Below are 15,017 nucleotides of genomic sequence, written 5' to 3'. Positions count from 1 at the left end.
GGTGACAGAGGGCAGGATACGAAAGAAAGAGGCTGCCAAGCTCCAGAACTCCTGGGGACCTGGGGCAAGGAACCTTCCAGACGATGTTATTTTAAGGCGGTCCAGGAGGGCCGGGGAACAATCTGACACCTCTCTCTCTTTGGAAGCAGGAATCCCCCGGCCCCCTCACCCATCAGAACTGTCTCCGTATTACCCGCTGTCTCCTGGAGCTGTCGGACAAATCCCCCACCCCCTCGGCTGGCTCGTCCCACAGTAAGGAAACCTGGAGCCTCTCTTACCCTCGTTCCATCCTTAGGCCAAGTTCTGTTCTGCACCTCCAGCTGCCCCACCCACAGGGGCACCCTCTCACCAAAGCCCTAAGCTCAGACTCCCTCCCCCCAGCTTCCTCCCAGTTCTTACTCCTACTTCCTGCCCTTTATTCCTCATCCTTTCTTCCCAGCCCTGAATGTTGCCACTTTAGCCAGTATGCTGACCAGTTTTCCTTGCTCCTGGCCCCTGCAGGCAAGGACAGCCCATGTACTCCCTTCCTCCTGGTGGCTTCCGGCACCCCTACCCTGCCCTCGCCATGAACGCCTCCATGTCCAGGTGAGTCCGGGGACGGGCTGTGAGCCTGAAGTGGCTGTGCAGGGAACGGCTGTCTGCTAGTGTCCTTGCCATTTCTGCCCATTAAGCAGCTTTCTTTTGAAAGCAAACAAGGAGGCCCAGGCTCACTTCTCTCCCACCTCTCCAATAAGGCTCCTGCCCCATGGTGGGAAGGACCCCCACACCCACAGGTTCCCTCTTCCCCAGTGTCTCTATGAGAATTTCCAAGCCCTGCCACTCAGCCCTCTGGTCCCGCCCTCCCGCACACTGGGCTTTGTGGTTGTTTTTTTATTTTTCTACCTGGTTCTTGGTGTGTCTGGTCTGGACATACTCTGAGAACCACTTCTAAGGGGTTTTATAGTTTTCCCAGATTGTGTCTGGCCGGCTTTACTTATTTGTATTAGCTGCCTTGCCTTTGAGTTTGAAAGCTCTGTGAATCTATTTCTGGTGAAAACCCTTTTTCAGCCTGATTCATGGAGACGATTGTGTAACCCACTTCTTATTGAAGTAGAACAAACATAACAGTACATGCATCGTAGGTATACAACTCATTTCACACTGACGCCAGAGACGGAGGAAAGTCGATTTTCCCTCAGTGATGTCAGGGGAGGGCAGAGGGAAAGGAGATTTATGTGCAGGGCCAGCTCGGCCTGACCCTGGTACCCCCAGTGACAAAGGAAATGCAACCCGCATAAGCCCGTATTTTCCCGTTGTACACCCTGGTTTTCCTCCTACCCGCTTCCAGTACCAGAAATAGGAACCCTGTGCATTTGTAGGGGGAGGGCAGGCTTGTTGGGTGTTTCCCAAACCTGATATGTCCCAAAAGGTCAGTGATGGCCTTCCCTTCCTCACACTTGGCCACAGCAGAGGTGCTGACCTGCCTCTGCCAGAAGGGCAGGGGCCACCCACACCCACTGCTGACAAGCACCCAGCCTGAATCCCTCTTTCGTCCTCTCCACCTGCTACACAGCCTGGTTTCCAGTCGGTTCTCCCCTCACATGGTGGCTCCGGCCCATCCTGGTTTGCCCACCTCAGGGATTCCCCACCCTGCCATCGTCTCCCCCATCGTCAAGCAGGAGCCGGCACCCCCCAGCCTGAGCCCAGCCGTGAGCGCGTGAGTAACAGGCAGCCTAGGCTGGGTCACCAGCCTCTGAGCAGCAATTGCAATTTCTTTCTCTCTCCTGGTGGCACTGAGCAGGCAGCCCAGCAGCCTCCCTCAGCCAAATCCTCTCCCCTGGAAATTGTTCCCTTTGACTCTCTCAGACATTCCACATCTTTTCTCATTAAAAAAGGTTTTACAGCCCGGTGTGGCTCAGTGGTTGAGCATCGACCTATGAACCAGGAGGTCACGGTTCGATTCCCCGTCAGGGCACAGGCCCAGGTTGCAGGCTCCATCCCCAGTAGGGGGCATTCCCCAGTAGGGGGTGTGCAGGAGGCAGCAGCAGATCAGTGATTCTTTCAGATCATTGATGTTTCTATCTCTCTCTCTCTCTCTCCCTTCCTCTCTGAAATAAGTTATATATATATATATATATATATATATATATATATATATATATATATACACACACACACACACACACATACATATATATATTAAAAAAGGAAAGAAAGATTTTACATTTCTGGCCAGTTGCTCAGTGGTTAGAGCATTAGCCCTTGGCCCAAAGGGTCCCAGGTTCAATCCCAGCCCCAGTCGGGGCGTGTGTGGGAGGAAACTAGTTGATGTCTCTCTCTCTCTCTCTCTCTCTCTCTCTCTCTCTCTCTCTCTCTCTCTCCCCCTCTTCTCCCTCCCTTCCACTCTCTAAAGACCAATGGAAAAAATATCCTCAGATGAGGATTAAAAAATAAGTAAGTTTTACAGTCAGGATTTAGAGGCTAAAAGAGAATCAGAGAAAGCCTTTAGCTTCCCTTCCTCCATGATGGACGTGAAAATGTGAGGCCCAGAAAGGAGGCTTTTCTCAGGTCATAGGGCTCGGTGGCAGCGCTGAGACCAGCGCCAGGGCTGTAAAGGGCAGGAAAGCCAGTCAATGCCTCCTGGCCCAGGAGAGCCCACCCTTGTTTCTGCCCAGGGCGCCCTACCTCTTCATCTGTATCACCTGCGGCCAGTACAGCCCAGCTGTCACCACCCCCTGCTCCTCCATCAGGGAATTCTCCTTCCATAGGGTGTGGCCTAGGTCAGTGGTCGGCAAACCGTGGCTCGTGGGCCACATGCGGCTCTTTGGCCCCTTGAGTGTGGCTCTTCCACAAAATACCACGGCCTGGGCGAGTCTATTTTGAAGAAGTGGCGTTAGAAGAAGTTTAAGTTTTAAAAATTTGGCTCTCGCCAAAACCGGTTTGGCTCAGTGGATAGAGCGTTGGCCTGCGGACTGAAGGGTCCCAGGTTCGATTCCGGTTGAGGGCGTGTACCTTAGTTGCGGGCACATCCCCAGTGGGAGGTGTGCAGGAGGCAGCTGATGGATGTTTCTCTCTCATCGATGTTTCTAGCTCTCTATCCCTCTTCCTTCCTCTCTGTAAAATATCAATAAAATATATTTTAAAAAATAATAATAAAATAAAATAAAAAATTTGGCTCTCAAAAGAAATTTCAATCGTTGTACTGTTGATATTTGGCTCTGTTGACTAATGAGTTTGCTGACCACTGGCCTAGGAGATCCAGAGGGTTGGGTTGGAACTAACTAGTGGGAGGGGCTCAGGTGCTGAGAGCAGCCACTGGCCGCTGGAATTCGCATCGAGCAGCTCCCCTCCCCTCCCCTGAGCAACGGCTCTTAGTCGCAGGGGGAGGCAGGGGTTGGAGAGCTGGATGACGGCTGACACCTGCTAACCCACTTCCCAGGAAATCACCAGTCACGGTGAAAAAGGAGGAAGAGAAGAAACCCCACGTGAAGAAGCCCCTTAATGCCTTCATGTTATACATGAAGGAGATGAGGGCCAAGGTGGTGGCCGAGTGCACCCTGAAGGAAAGTGCCGCCATCAATCAAATCCTGGGAAGAAAGGTAAGACCGGCCCGACCCGCCAGGCTGTGTGGCCGGTGTCCCTGCGTCCCTTGCTCCCTGTCTCTGACCTCTCCGCTCCCTCCCACAGTGGCACAACCTGTCCCGAGAAGAGCAGGCCAAATACTACGAACTGGCCCGGAAGGAGCGGCAGCTTCACTCCCAGCTCTACCCGACCTGGTCAGCCCGGGACAACTACGTAAGTGCTGCTCAGACCCCAGAACAGCATAGGCTCGCGGAAGGGGGAGGGAAGTTGACGACACAGACGGAGGACTCCTGAGGCCAGGGGATGGCTGTATTTCTCTAGAAATAAGGAAGGCAGGTCCACAAGGACACGGTTCTGGTGTCCTGACAACAGACTTAAATTTGGGTCCCTCCCGTTTGATGGGACTTGGCCTTCGACTCCCTACTTCAGGACTAGCGCTGGCGGTGGAATGTGTCCAGGGGTTCCTGGCCTGGGACGGAGTGGCCAGTGCGTGACCTCAGCTGGCATGTCTACGTCCCTGAAATTAGGCAGGTTTTTGTATGTATGTCCTTATTTGCTTGCTTCTGCTCAGAGGGTTCGTAGCTGAATTAGATTTTTTCAGTGGGACCTAGGACCCCTCCAAAAGGTCAAGAACACTGTTTTAGGGAGAGAAATGGAGAAACAAGCCTGACGTGCAGCCACAGGGTGGGGCCTTTCCAAAGACGGGACACCCAAGCTGGAGGGCAGGAATCGATGGGGAGGGCCACTCCACGAAGACACACTTCTGAGACTCCGGGGGGTTGAGTGGCCCCCCTTCTTATCTGGGCATCCCCCTGAAAAGCCAGGTGTTCTGTCTCTGTGGCCTCTTCCTTTGGCCGTGTTTTTTAGGGTAAGAAAAAGAAGAGGAAGAGAGAAAAGCAGCTGTCGCAGACACAGTCCCAGCAGCAAGTCCATGAGGCAGAGGGTGAGTCTCAAGTAGCCGCTGCCTCTTTCTTTTGCCTCCCGCTGTCCCAGCTGCACTGCCTGCGCATGACACTGCATCGATGGACACAGTGACCGTGCTGGGTAACAGCTGCCTGTCCAGGGCCCCCGCCTCGTGTGCTCACATGGGCATTACTGTTATCCTCGTGTTAGAGATGACCGGTGAAGAGTCGGGGAAGTTCAGGGATTGGATCCCAGCACTTTCTCACTTTGAACCTTGGGCGCTTTGGAACGCGCTTCAGTTGTGTCTTATTGGAGAGTTAGGTCCTAAAATCAGTATGTAAGGTAAAAACTGAATGTGGTGGAAATCCCCTCAGGAAGGCGGATATTAGGGGCTGTCGGTGGACCCAGCAGAATCATCTTTGCTGCCAGTGTCTGGTTGGTCGAACACCAGAAGAAATAGTTGGCTCGAGTTCAGGGCCCACCTTGTGCCAAAAAAATGTGTGCATCAGAATCACCTGGCACAGATGTTCACACTATGACAAGCTTAGTCACACCTCTCATGCTCACTCCAGGATGGGTATAAAAGGCCACCATCTAAGGCTCTTCCTTCCTTCCTTCCTTCCATTCATCTACATATGAACACACATACATGAATTGTGAATATGCTGCAAAAATCCACTGCATGCCACGCTGCTTAGCAGGTGCCACACTATTGCCGATAGTACCGTAAACTAAAGATCATCCCCCAAACAATGAGATGTGGGCAGGGAAGACAATGATGTGGTAAACGGAGCTGTCTTCCCTCCGGTCAGACACTGAATTGGTGGTGGTCACTGGTGTTGCCTCTTCTCTCTGCTCTAGGCATCCCTGAATGCAGCTTCCTCATCTTGAAAGCTTTGGATGCAATTCCAGGTCCTCACTTCCCTCCCAGGAAGGATTCTTGTGTTTCCAGAGATGCTGTACACAGCCAGGCCTCTTCTGCAGCCTCTGCCTTGCCAGAGCTACTAGCTGCTCACTCTTCCTTGTGTTTTTCCCCCAGGTGCTCTGGCCTCCAAAAGCAAGAAGCCGTGTGTTCAGTACCTGCCCCCCGAGAAGCCCTGTGACAGCCCTGCCTCTTCCCATGGCAGCATGCTAGACTCCCCGGCGACCCCCTCTGCAGCCCTGGCCTCACCGGCTGCCCCTGCTGCCACCCACTCGGAGCAAGCCCAGCCCCTCTCCCTCACCACCAAGCCAGAGGCCCGGGCCCAGCTGGCTCTTCACTCGGCTGCCTTCCTGTCAGCTAAGGCTGCAGCCACGTCCTCTGGCCAGATGGGCAGCCAGCCCCCACTCCTCTCCCGGCCCCTCCCCCTCGGGTCCATGCCCACAGCTCTGCTGACTTCTCCCCCTTCCTTCCCGGCCACGCTCCATGCACACCAGGCCCTCCCCGTGCTCCAGGCCCAGCCTCTTTCCTTGGTCACCAAGTCTGCCCACTAAGCTGCCCTGTGACCTATGCAGGCTGTCAAGTGACCCATCAAGTAGTAATGATTCAGAAGAGGAAGGAAAAAAAGGAAACTTTATTGGTCAATATTTGACCACCCTGGACTGTTCTGTAAAGTGACTGGTAACAGCAGCACTTTACATTTTGTAGATGTAACCAGTAGCTGACCTTAAGGCTTTTTTAAAAAACAAACAAAACCCACAAAAAAAAAAACCTTTAAAAGAAAGAACTGAAAAGTAGTGTGTCATTCTTCCCATACGTGCAGTGGTGGATGGACCTGGGCAAAAGACCCTCCTCTCTCTACCTCTGAGATGCGCCTCCTCCCTCCTCTTGCCTCCCCATGTGCCCCAGCTCCCCACCTGGGCTGCATGGTCACTGCTGCGACTCCTAGCCTGTTGCTTCTTCATCTAGATCCCATTCCTGGACATTTCTTTTGATCTCGCCCCAGTTCTTTGCTCAGCTCCATGGGTTCCTGCCTCCATCCTTTCATCCTCTGCCCAGTGTAAGGCTGTCACCATGTGAGAAGACACTGCCTGGTTTGTCTCCACCAGCACCCCTTCCCCCAGCGGGCCCCACCCTTCAGCCTCCAGCTTTTGAGGGGGAAAGTCCTCTGAAATGGTTCTTTCCTACACACAAAGGGATTCAAGGTGCCTGCCACTTCCTTAGTGACGAAGTCCGTGTTCCACCCTTTACCAGTCAAGATCTCCCCCTCACAGTCCCAGAGCGGCAGACAGGAACTGCTCCAAGGCTCAGTCTAGCCGTCTGCCAAAGTTCTAAACACCCTCCCTCCCCGTCACCTCACATGCTTCTGTGTGTATTTCTTTTTGTTTTTATGGGGTTTTTGGAGCAATTTGAACTCCCAATAAGCTGTTTATTTTCACAAAAGAAAATAAAATTGCAGTTGCAAGACTTTTTGAGTGTCTTAATCCTTTTGTTGAATCCAGTCCCCTTTTTCATACCAAGCCCTGTGCTAGTTTTGCGGACATGCTAAGATGATGAGCACTTTGGAGAGGGATATAAAAGATCCCTGACACAATCAGACAAATCCAGCCCAGCCTTGAATGTTCATCAACCAGTCAGTATCAATAACTGGTCCAAAGGAAAGAACCTTTGCCTTTTAATTGCCAAGACATGAGAGGCATCCTTTGTCTGCTTTGCATGGTACCTAGCACTGCAATTAATTTTTCTGTAACAGCTTTATTGAGATACTAGGGGCCCAGTGCACCAAAATTGTGCACTGGGGGGAGGGGGTCCCTCAGCCCAGCCTGCACCCTCGCAGTCTGGGAGCCCTCAAGAGATGTCAGACTGCTGGCTTAGGCCCACTAAGCCATCAGTCGGACATCCTTAGCGCTGCCACGGAGGCGGGAAAGGTTCCCGCCACCACCGCTGTGCTTGCCAGCTGTGAGTCCTGCTTCTGGCAGAGCAGTGTTCCTCCTGTGGGAGCACATTGACCACCAGGGGGCAGCTCCTGCATTGAGCGTCTGCCCCCTGGTGGTCAGTGCACGTCATAGTGACCAGTCGTTCCACAGTTTGGTCGATTTGCATATTAGCCTTTTATTATATAGGATAATTCATATAACATATAATTTACCCATTTAAAGTGTATAAATTGGTTTTTAGTTGTGTTCAGAGTTGTGTACCCAACATTTGCATCACCTCCAAAAGAAACCCCATACATACCCTGTGTACATCACCCTCTGTTTCCTGCAGCCCCAAACAACCACTGATCTACTTCCTGTCTCTGGATTTGGCTATTACGGACATTTCATATAATACATGGTTCTTTCTCACTGAGTCCTTTCAGCATATTTCACGTTCACCCATTTAGTATGCATCAGTACTTCATTTTTTTAAATTATTGTAGTTATATGTAATAAACTTTGCCATTTTAACCATTTTAAGTACACAGTTCAGGAGCATTAATTATAATGTTGTGCAACCATCACCACAAACTCCGAAACTTTTTATCACCCCAACTCATTCCTCCTCCCCCCAGCCCCTGGTACCTCTAATCTACTTTCTGTTTCTATGAATCTGCCTACTCTGAATATTTCATATAATTGGAATAAAAACATTTGTCCTTTTGTGCCTGGCTTATATAACTTAGCATAATGTTTTCAAGGTTCACCCATATTGCTGCATGTATCAGAATTTCTTTTTATTTTGAGCCTTGGTAAAATAATTTAGTCTTCTCCTTTTTATGAGTACTTGCCAGGTTTTTTACTCTTCTTGGATATATAGCTTTTTAAAATTGTGGTAAAACACATATAACATAAAATTCACTATTTTAACTATTTTTAAGTGGACAATTTAGTGGTATTAAGTACATTTACAACATCATGAAACCATAATCACTATTGACTTCCAGAACTATTTCATCTCCCAAACAGCAACTCTGTACCTACTACGTAATAACTCCCCACTCCCTTCTCCCTCCAGACCTCAAGAACTTTTAAGTTACTTTCTAAATTATAGATTTGCCTATTCTAGGTACAGCACAGAGTTGAAGTAAGATAAGGACTTAGAATTACCTGTTTAATAAATAGATTCATATAATATTTGTCCTTTTGTGTCTGGTTTATTTCACCTAAATAGTAATGCATATTTTGCAACATACCATGGATTCTCTTGTGGATCACCTATGCTGTAGCCAAGAACAGCTATTCACAAATGAAAAATACTTCTTTTAGGAGCTTCCATCAGGAGTCTGGAGGAGGGCAGCCACGGGCAATATCCTGTGTTGCAGAACAAACAGTACAAGAACACTGTTGGTGAGGTGAGAGGCGAATGGAGAAAGATGCCAAGAAAGCAAAGCATGTACACTCTGGAGAAACTCTTGCATGCATCAGCACACCAGAAGACATGAAAAACAAGTGTTTGCCGCAGCATTGTTTACAAGAGCAAAATCAAAACAAACCAGCCCAGCCAGTGTGGCTCAGTGGTTGAGCATTGACTTATGAACCAGGAGGTCGAGGTTCGATTCCGAGTCAGGGCACATGCCCAAGTTGTGGCTCTATCCCCAGATTAGGGTGTGCAGGAGGCAGCTGATGAATGATTCTTACTGATGTTTCTATCTCTCCCTTTTTCTCTGAAATCAATAAAAATATATTTTAAAAATAAAGTTAAATTACATGGAGGCCAGTTGAAATGTTCTATTTTGATCTCCCATGTCCCAACCTAAATATCCATCCACTCTCTCAACATTCTGCCCTACCATAGGCCTCAAGGTCAACCCCTGGTTCAACCCAAAGTCAACTGCTCTACTGTCCCCTAGACCCCAGCCCTTCAACTCTTGGTACCTTGTTCTACCAGTCATATCTGTCTTGTAATCTTGGTCATTCTGTCATTAGATCTCCCCCTCAGTCAACAAAAATGTTCAATTCTTTCCCATATTAGAAACCCTATTTCACATGCAAATTCCCAGAAAAGGTACTTTCTACATACCTTCCATTCACTAATCCAACTGCCACGAGGTTTTGCTCTCACCAGTCCACTGAAATATGTAATTCTAAGTCCTTATCTTCCTTCAATTCTGTGCTGCATTTGATTTCACTTTCCTTCTAGAAACATTCGGTTCTATAACAACTGGTATCCCTCAAAGGATGATGGATAAAGAAACTGGAGACAAGATGATAGTGTCCCAGAAGACAAGTGACATGACTAATTGTAGCACTAATGCTACAAAAAAGCCTGCAGGATAAAAATTGTACATACGGCCCTAACTGGTTTGGCTCAGTGGCTAGAGCGTTGGCCTGCATACTGAAGGGTTCTGGGTTCGATTCTGGGCAAGGGCATGTATCTTGGTTGCAGGCTCAATCCCCAGTGGGGGGCATGCAGGAGGCAGCTGATCCATGTTTCTCATCAATGTTTCTAACTATCCCTCTCCCTCTCTGTTAAAAATTGATAAAATATTTTTTAAAAATTGTACACATGGTTTTATAACTTAATTTTCAGGTAATAAGCTACCATAAACATAGATGTCTATAAAATAAGATGCAACAATTTTTTCATTATAATAGCTCTGGATTACAGGATAGTTTTATTGTCTTACTTTATTTTTAATTTTTTTATATATATATTTTATTGTTTTTTTTACAGAGAGGAAGGAAGAGGGATAGAGAGATAGAAACATCGATGAGAGAGAAACATCGATCAGCTGCCTCCTGCACACCCCCTACTGGGGATGTGCCTGCAACCAAGTTACGTGCCCTTGACCGGAATCGAACCTGGGACCTTTCAGTCCACAGGCTGACGCTCTATCCACTGAGCCAAACCGATTTTGGCTATTTTTAATTTTTTTATAATTAATAAAACAATAACTTTTGAGAGTTTTAATTATATGTTACTGTGTTAAGTACTCTATATGAATTATCCAATTCTCCACATTTTTATTTCCATTTAATAATAAAGAAATTGGTACTTAAAGCATTTAAGTAAATTGCACAAAGTCATGTGAAATACTTGTCCAATAAACATTAAAGAGTAACAGGGACTATTTTTGTCCTGTCAAATTGGTGGATTAAGGATACTCACTGCTCTCAAAGATTAAGATAAAATAGCATGACCTTAAGCAACTTAATATATTTTTTTTTAAAAAAATTTTATTGTTTTGAATGAGAGAAGAATGGTGTGGGGGAGAGAGTGAGAGAAATTGATGTTGTCCACTTATTTATGCATCACTGATTGCTTCTTTTATGTGCCCTGACCAGAAATCAAACCCACAATCTTGGCATATCCTCACGACGCTCTAGGACAACGCTCTAACCAACTGAGTTACCTGGCCAAGGCCAGCTGCTTAAACTTTCTGAGGGTCTGTCTCATCTTAAAATGCACCTAACCAGTACCTGGTAATAACTAACTGTTACTAACAGTTAAAAAATAAACCGACCTGAAAATAATCCAAATCTTCAATAAGAGAACTGTCACAAAAAAATTATGATAAACTCATAAATTACTTTTTATGAAACCATTAATAATCAATATTTTTACCAATATTTAAATTAGTTAGGAAAACAGTTCCTATATTTTATGTTTGAACTCCATGCTCATATTTCCAACTACCTCCCTGACATCTCCACTTGACTCTCACAGGCATCGTAAACACACGACCAAAAGCAAATTCATTTTCTATGCCCCAACCCTACCAAATCTGATTCTCCACACCAGCGATTTTCTTTTTAAAATGTATTTTTTATTGATTTCAGAGAGGAAGGGTGAGGGAAAGTTAGAAACATTAATGATGAGAATCACTGATTAGCTGCCTCCTGCACGCCCTCTACTGGGGATCGAGCCAACAACTGAGGTGCCCTGACCAGGAATTGACCTCCACCTCCTGGTTCATAGGATAACACTCAACCACTGGCCCGGCACACAAGCGATTTTCAACCGGTGTGCCCAGATAATTTTTAAAACATGCAATACCTGACTATTTAATCAGGGGCACTGACCTCTTTTCCCTTAGATTGTCAAATTTAAAAAAAATGAGCCCTGGCTGGTTTGGCTCAGTGAATAGAGTGCCGGCCTGCAAGTCCCGGGTGTGATTCCAGTCAAGGGTACATGCCTGGGTTGCATGCTTGATCCCCAGTAAGGGGCATGCAGGAGGCAGCCAATCAATGATTCTCATCATTGATGTTTCTATCTCTCTATCCCTCGCCCTTCCTCTCTGAAATAAAAAATTATTTTTTAAAATAGTAAGTCTAAAAAATGAAAATAGCCAACACAATAGCCATCTGGTATGAATTAATCAAAATTATAACTATTTTTTGTCAGATCAGCAAAAGATATGTTTTTGGTGTGCCACAGAATTTTACTAATTAGTTTATGCATGCTATGAAAAAGGTTGAAAATCACTGCACCACACCTTCTTCACCATCACCCCTCCCCCGACATGCAATCCATTTTTAAGGCCTGTTGATATTATTAACTATTAAATTTATCTTTCTTTTAATATACACTGAGTGGCCAGATTATTATGATCTCTGAACGCATAATAATCTGGCCCACTCAGTGTATATCCTATATAATAAAAGGCTAATATGCAAATTGTCCCCTCGACCAGGAGTTCGACCAGCAGACAGGCCAGCCAAACACCCATGTTTCCTCCCCCTGGCCAGGCTGAACGGACCCCACCCATGCATGAATTCATGCACCGGGCCTCATATATATATATATATATATATATATATATATATATATACACACACACACACACACACACACACACACACACATACATATGTATATATGTGTATATATATATATATATACACACACACACACATACACACACACACACATATATATATAGACACATATATATACACACACACATATATATCCTATCTAATAAAAGAGAAACATGCAAATTGACATACCTCCGCTATGCCCACAAGCCACGCCCACAAGCCAATCAGGAGTGAGTATGAAAATTAACCCCACCAAGATGGCAGCAGCCACGGAGCTGGAGCAAGCAGGAGCCTTGGGTTGCCCCCGGTGATGGAGGAAGCAAAGCTTCCCACCGCTCTGGCTTGCCCTGGCCTCCGCTCAAGGCTACAAAGTTTCAATTATAGAAGATAAATAAATCACAGAACCAGGGCCTCCGCTTGGGTCGCTGGGGGCGTGGCCGGCCTGAAAACCACCACAGGCCTCTCGCCCAGGCCATCCCACATCCCCAGGGAACCCCCACCCTGATCCAGGACACCCTTCAGGGCAAACCAGCCGGCCCCCACCCGTGCACCAGGCCTCTATCCTATCTAATAAAAGAATAATATGCAAATTGACTGTCACTCCAACACACAAGATGGCTGCCACAAGATGGCCAGCAGCGGAGGGCAGTTGGGAGGGACCAGGCCTGCAAGGGAGGGCAGTTGGGGGCGATCAGGCCTGCAGAGAAGGGCAGTTGGGGGGGACCCAGGCCTGCAGGGGAGAGCAGTTAGGGGGGACCAGGCCTGCAGGGGAGGGCAGTTGGGGGGACCAGGCCTGCAGGGGAGGGCAGTTGGGGGGACCAGGCCTGCAGGGGAGGGAAGTTTGGGGGGATCCAGGCCTGTAGGGGAGGGCAGTTGGAGTGGGGGGGGACCAGACCAGCAGGGGAGAGCAGTTAGGGGTGATGAGGCTGGCAGGGGAGGGCAGTTAGGGGTGGCCAGGCCAGCTGGGGAGGGCAGTTAGGGGCAATTGGGCTGGCAGGGGAGTGGTTAGGGGGTGATCAGGCTGTCAGGCAGAAGTTGTTAGGGGCAATCAGGAAGGCAGCCAGGCAAGCAGTTGGGAGCCAGTAGTCCTGGATTGTGAAAGGAATCTCCAACTGCCCGTTTAGGCCTGATCCTACCGGGATCGGTAGGATCAGGCCTAAACATTCCTCGAGGGGTCCCAGATTGGAGAGGGTGCAGGCTGGGCTGAGGGACACACACACCCCGTGCACGAATTTTGTGCACCGGGCCTCTAGTGTGTGTGTGTGTGTGTGTGTGTGTGTGTGTGTGTGTGTGTGTATACACGCTGAGTGGCCAGATTATATGCATTCAGAGATCATAATAATCTGGCCACTCAGTGTATATTTTTACTGATTTCAGAGGGGGAGGGGGAGGGGGCAAGAGAGATTAGAAACATCAATGATGAGAATCATTGATCAGCTGCCTCCTGCATGCCCCCTACTGGGAACCAAGCCCACAACCCAGGCATGTCCTGACTGGGAATGGAACCGTGACCTCTGGTTCATAGGTCGATGCTCAACCACTGAGCCACATTAGATGGACTCCTAAATTTATCTAAGTCCTACCATTTCTCACCATTATTACTGCCTCTATGCTAATCCTACTTGGACTGCTGTAACAATCTCCTAATTCATTAACTCCTAAATCTATTCTTCTCCCTTCAACCCAGATTTGTCTTCACAAATTTCCAATTTGGAGCCCTGGCTGGGTGGCTCAGTTGATTGTAGCACCGCCTCATACACCAAGGGGTTGCAGGTTTAATTCCAAGTCAGGGCATATAGGTTTCAGATCTCTCTCTCTCTCTCTCTCTCTCTCTCTCTCTCTCTCTCTCTCTCTCTCTCCTTCCCTTCCAGTCTCTCTAAAATCAATAAAAACATATCCTTGGGTGAGAATTTTTTTTAAATTTCCACCTAGGATTATATCTTTTTCCTATATAAACCTCTTTGATGGCTTCTCATTACTATTAAGATAAAATGTAAAACCTGGGCATGGCTCACAATCTGTAGGATTTGGACCCTTCTTTCCTTTCCTGCCTAGTAATGTGGGCACACGATCAGGCTTAATAATTTGCCTTTCCCTTCCCTGAACATATCCCTACTAAACCACTATTCTTTAATATTAGTCCAATATTTATGGGAGTTGGAGAGAATTTTCTTTTAGATACAAATTCATTTACCAATTCCCTTCCTCTTGCCAAAGCAGAGTCAGGGTTCTGAAATAATTCAGTAATAGATTTCTCGCTTCTCTCTGATCCTCATTCTCTCCTCAGTAATGAGGATGTATATAAGAGAGATGTTCTTACAACAGAGAAATGTTGAGAAGCACTACTAAGGTGTTTTTAAACAACAAACTATACTTATGCCATGTACAGAATTACAACGAACTAAAACTGCATGCAATGTAACCCAAATATTGTACTCAGCAGACTACAGAGGAGCGCTATTGCCCTGGCAACTGTAGTTCCTTTCAGTGGGATTATATTGCAGTCTGAGTTAACTGGCATATTTTCTGATGTACTTTTGTGTCCCATAAAGATTTATGTTCTGGCCCTAGCCGGTTTGGCTCAGTGGATAGAGCATCGGCCTGTGGACTGCAGGGTCCCAGGTTCGATTCCAGCCAAGGGCACATGCTTGGGCTGCGGGCTTGATCCCCGGTGGGGGGACATGCAGGAAGCAGCCAATCAATGATGCTCTCTCATCATTGATGTTTCTGTCTTTCTCTCCCTCTCCCTTCCTCTCTGAAATCAATAAAAATATATTTTAAAAAAACCACCAAAACAACAACAACAACAAAAAAGATTTATGTTCTGGACAGCTCCCAGGTCATTTATTCTTTAACCTGACTCTCCCCTGCCATTCTTTTTGTTCTTTGTT

At 47.4% G+C, this 15,017-nt stretch overlaps 1 protein-coding gene across 1 annotated transcript in view; it reads left to right on the top strand.

Annotated features, from left to right (window-relative positions):
• Nucleotides 1–6,849, top strand: part of TCF7L1 (transcription factor 7 like 1) — a 168,550-nt gene extending 161,701 nt beyond the window's left edge. The window contains exons 6-12 of the mRNA XM_080683181.1: nucleotides 150–252; nucleotides 502–585; nucleotides 1,553–1,696; nucleotides 3,419–3,578; nucleotides 3,667–3,774; nucleotides 4,429–4,504; nucleotides 5,504–6,849. Coding sequence (XP_080539307.1) covers nucleotides 150–252; nucleotides 502–585; nucleotides 1,553–1,696; nucleotides 3,419–3,578; nucleotides 3,667–3,774; nucleotides 4,429–4,504; nucleotides 5,504–5,937 — 1,109 coding nt within the window. The 3' untranslated portion in view covers nucleotides 5,938–6,849. The remainder of the gene's footprint in view (nucleotides 1–149; nucleotides 253–501; nucleotides 586–1,552; nucleotides 1,697–3,418; nucleotides 3,579–3,666; nucleotides 3,775–4,428; nucleotides 4,505–5,503) is intronic.
• Nucleotides 6,850–15,017: the final 8,168 nt, after the last annotated feature.

This window comes from Plecotus auritus (assembly GCF_963455305.1).
Source record: "Plecotus auritus genome assembly, chromosome: 8".
NCBI classification, from domain to species: domain Eukaryota; kingdom Metazoa; phylum Chordata; class Mammalia; order Chiroptera; family Vespertilionidae; genus Plecotus; species Plecotus auritus.
The sequence above is the reverse complement of the archived record's forward strand: the minus strand, read 5'-3'. Positions and strand labels throughout refer to the sequence as shown.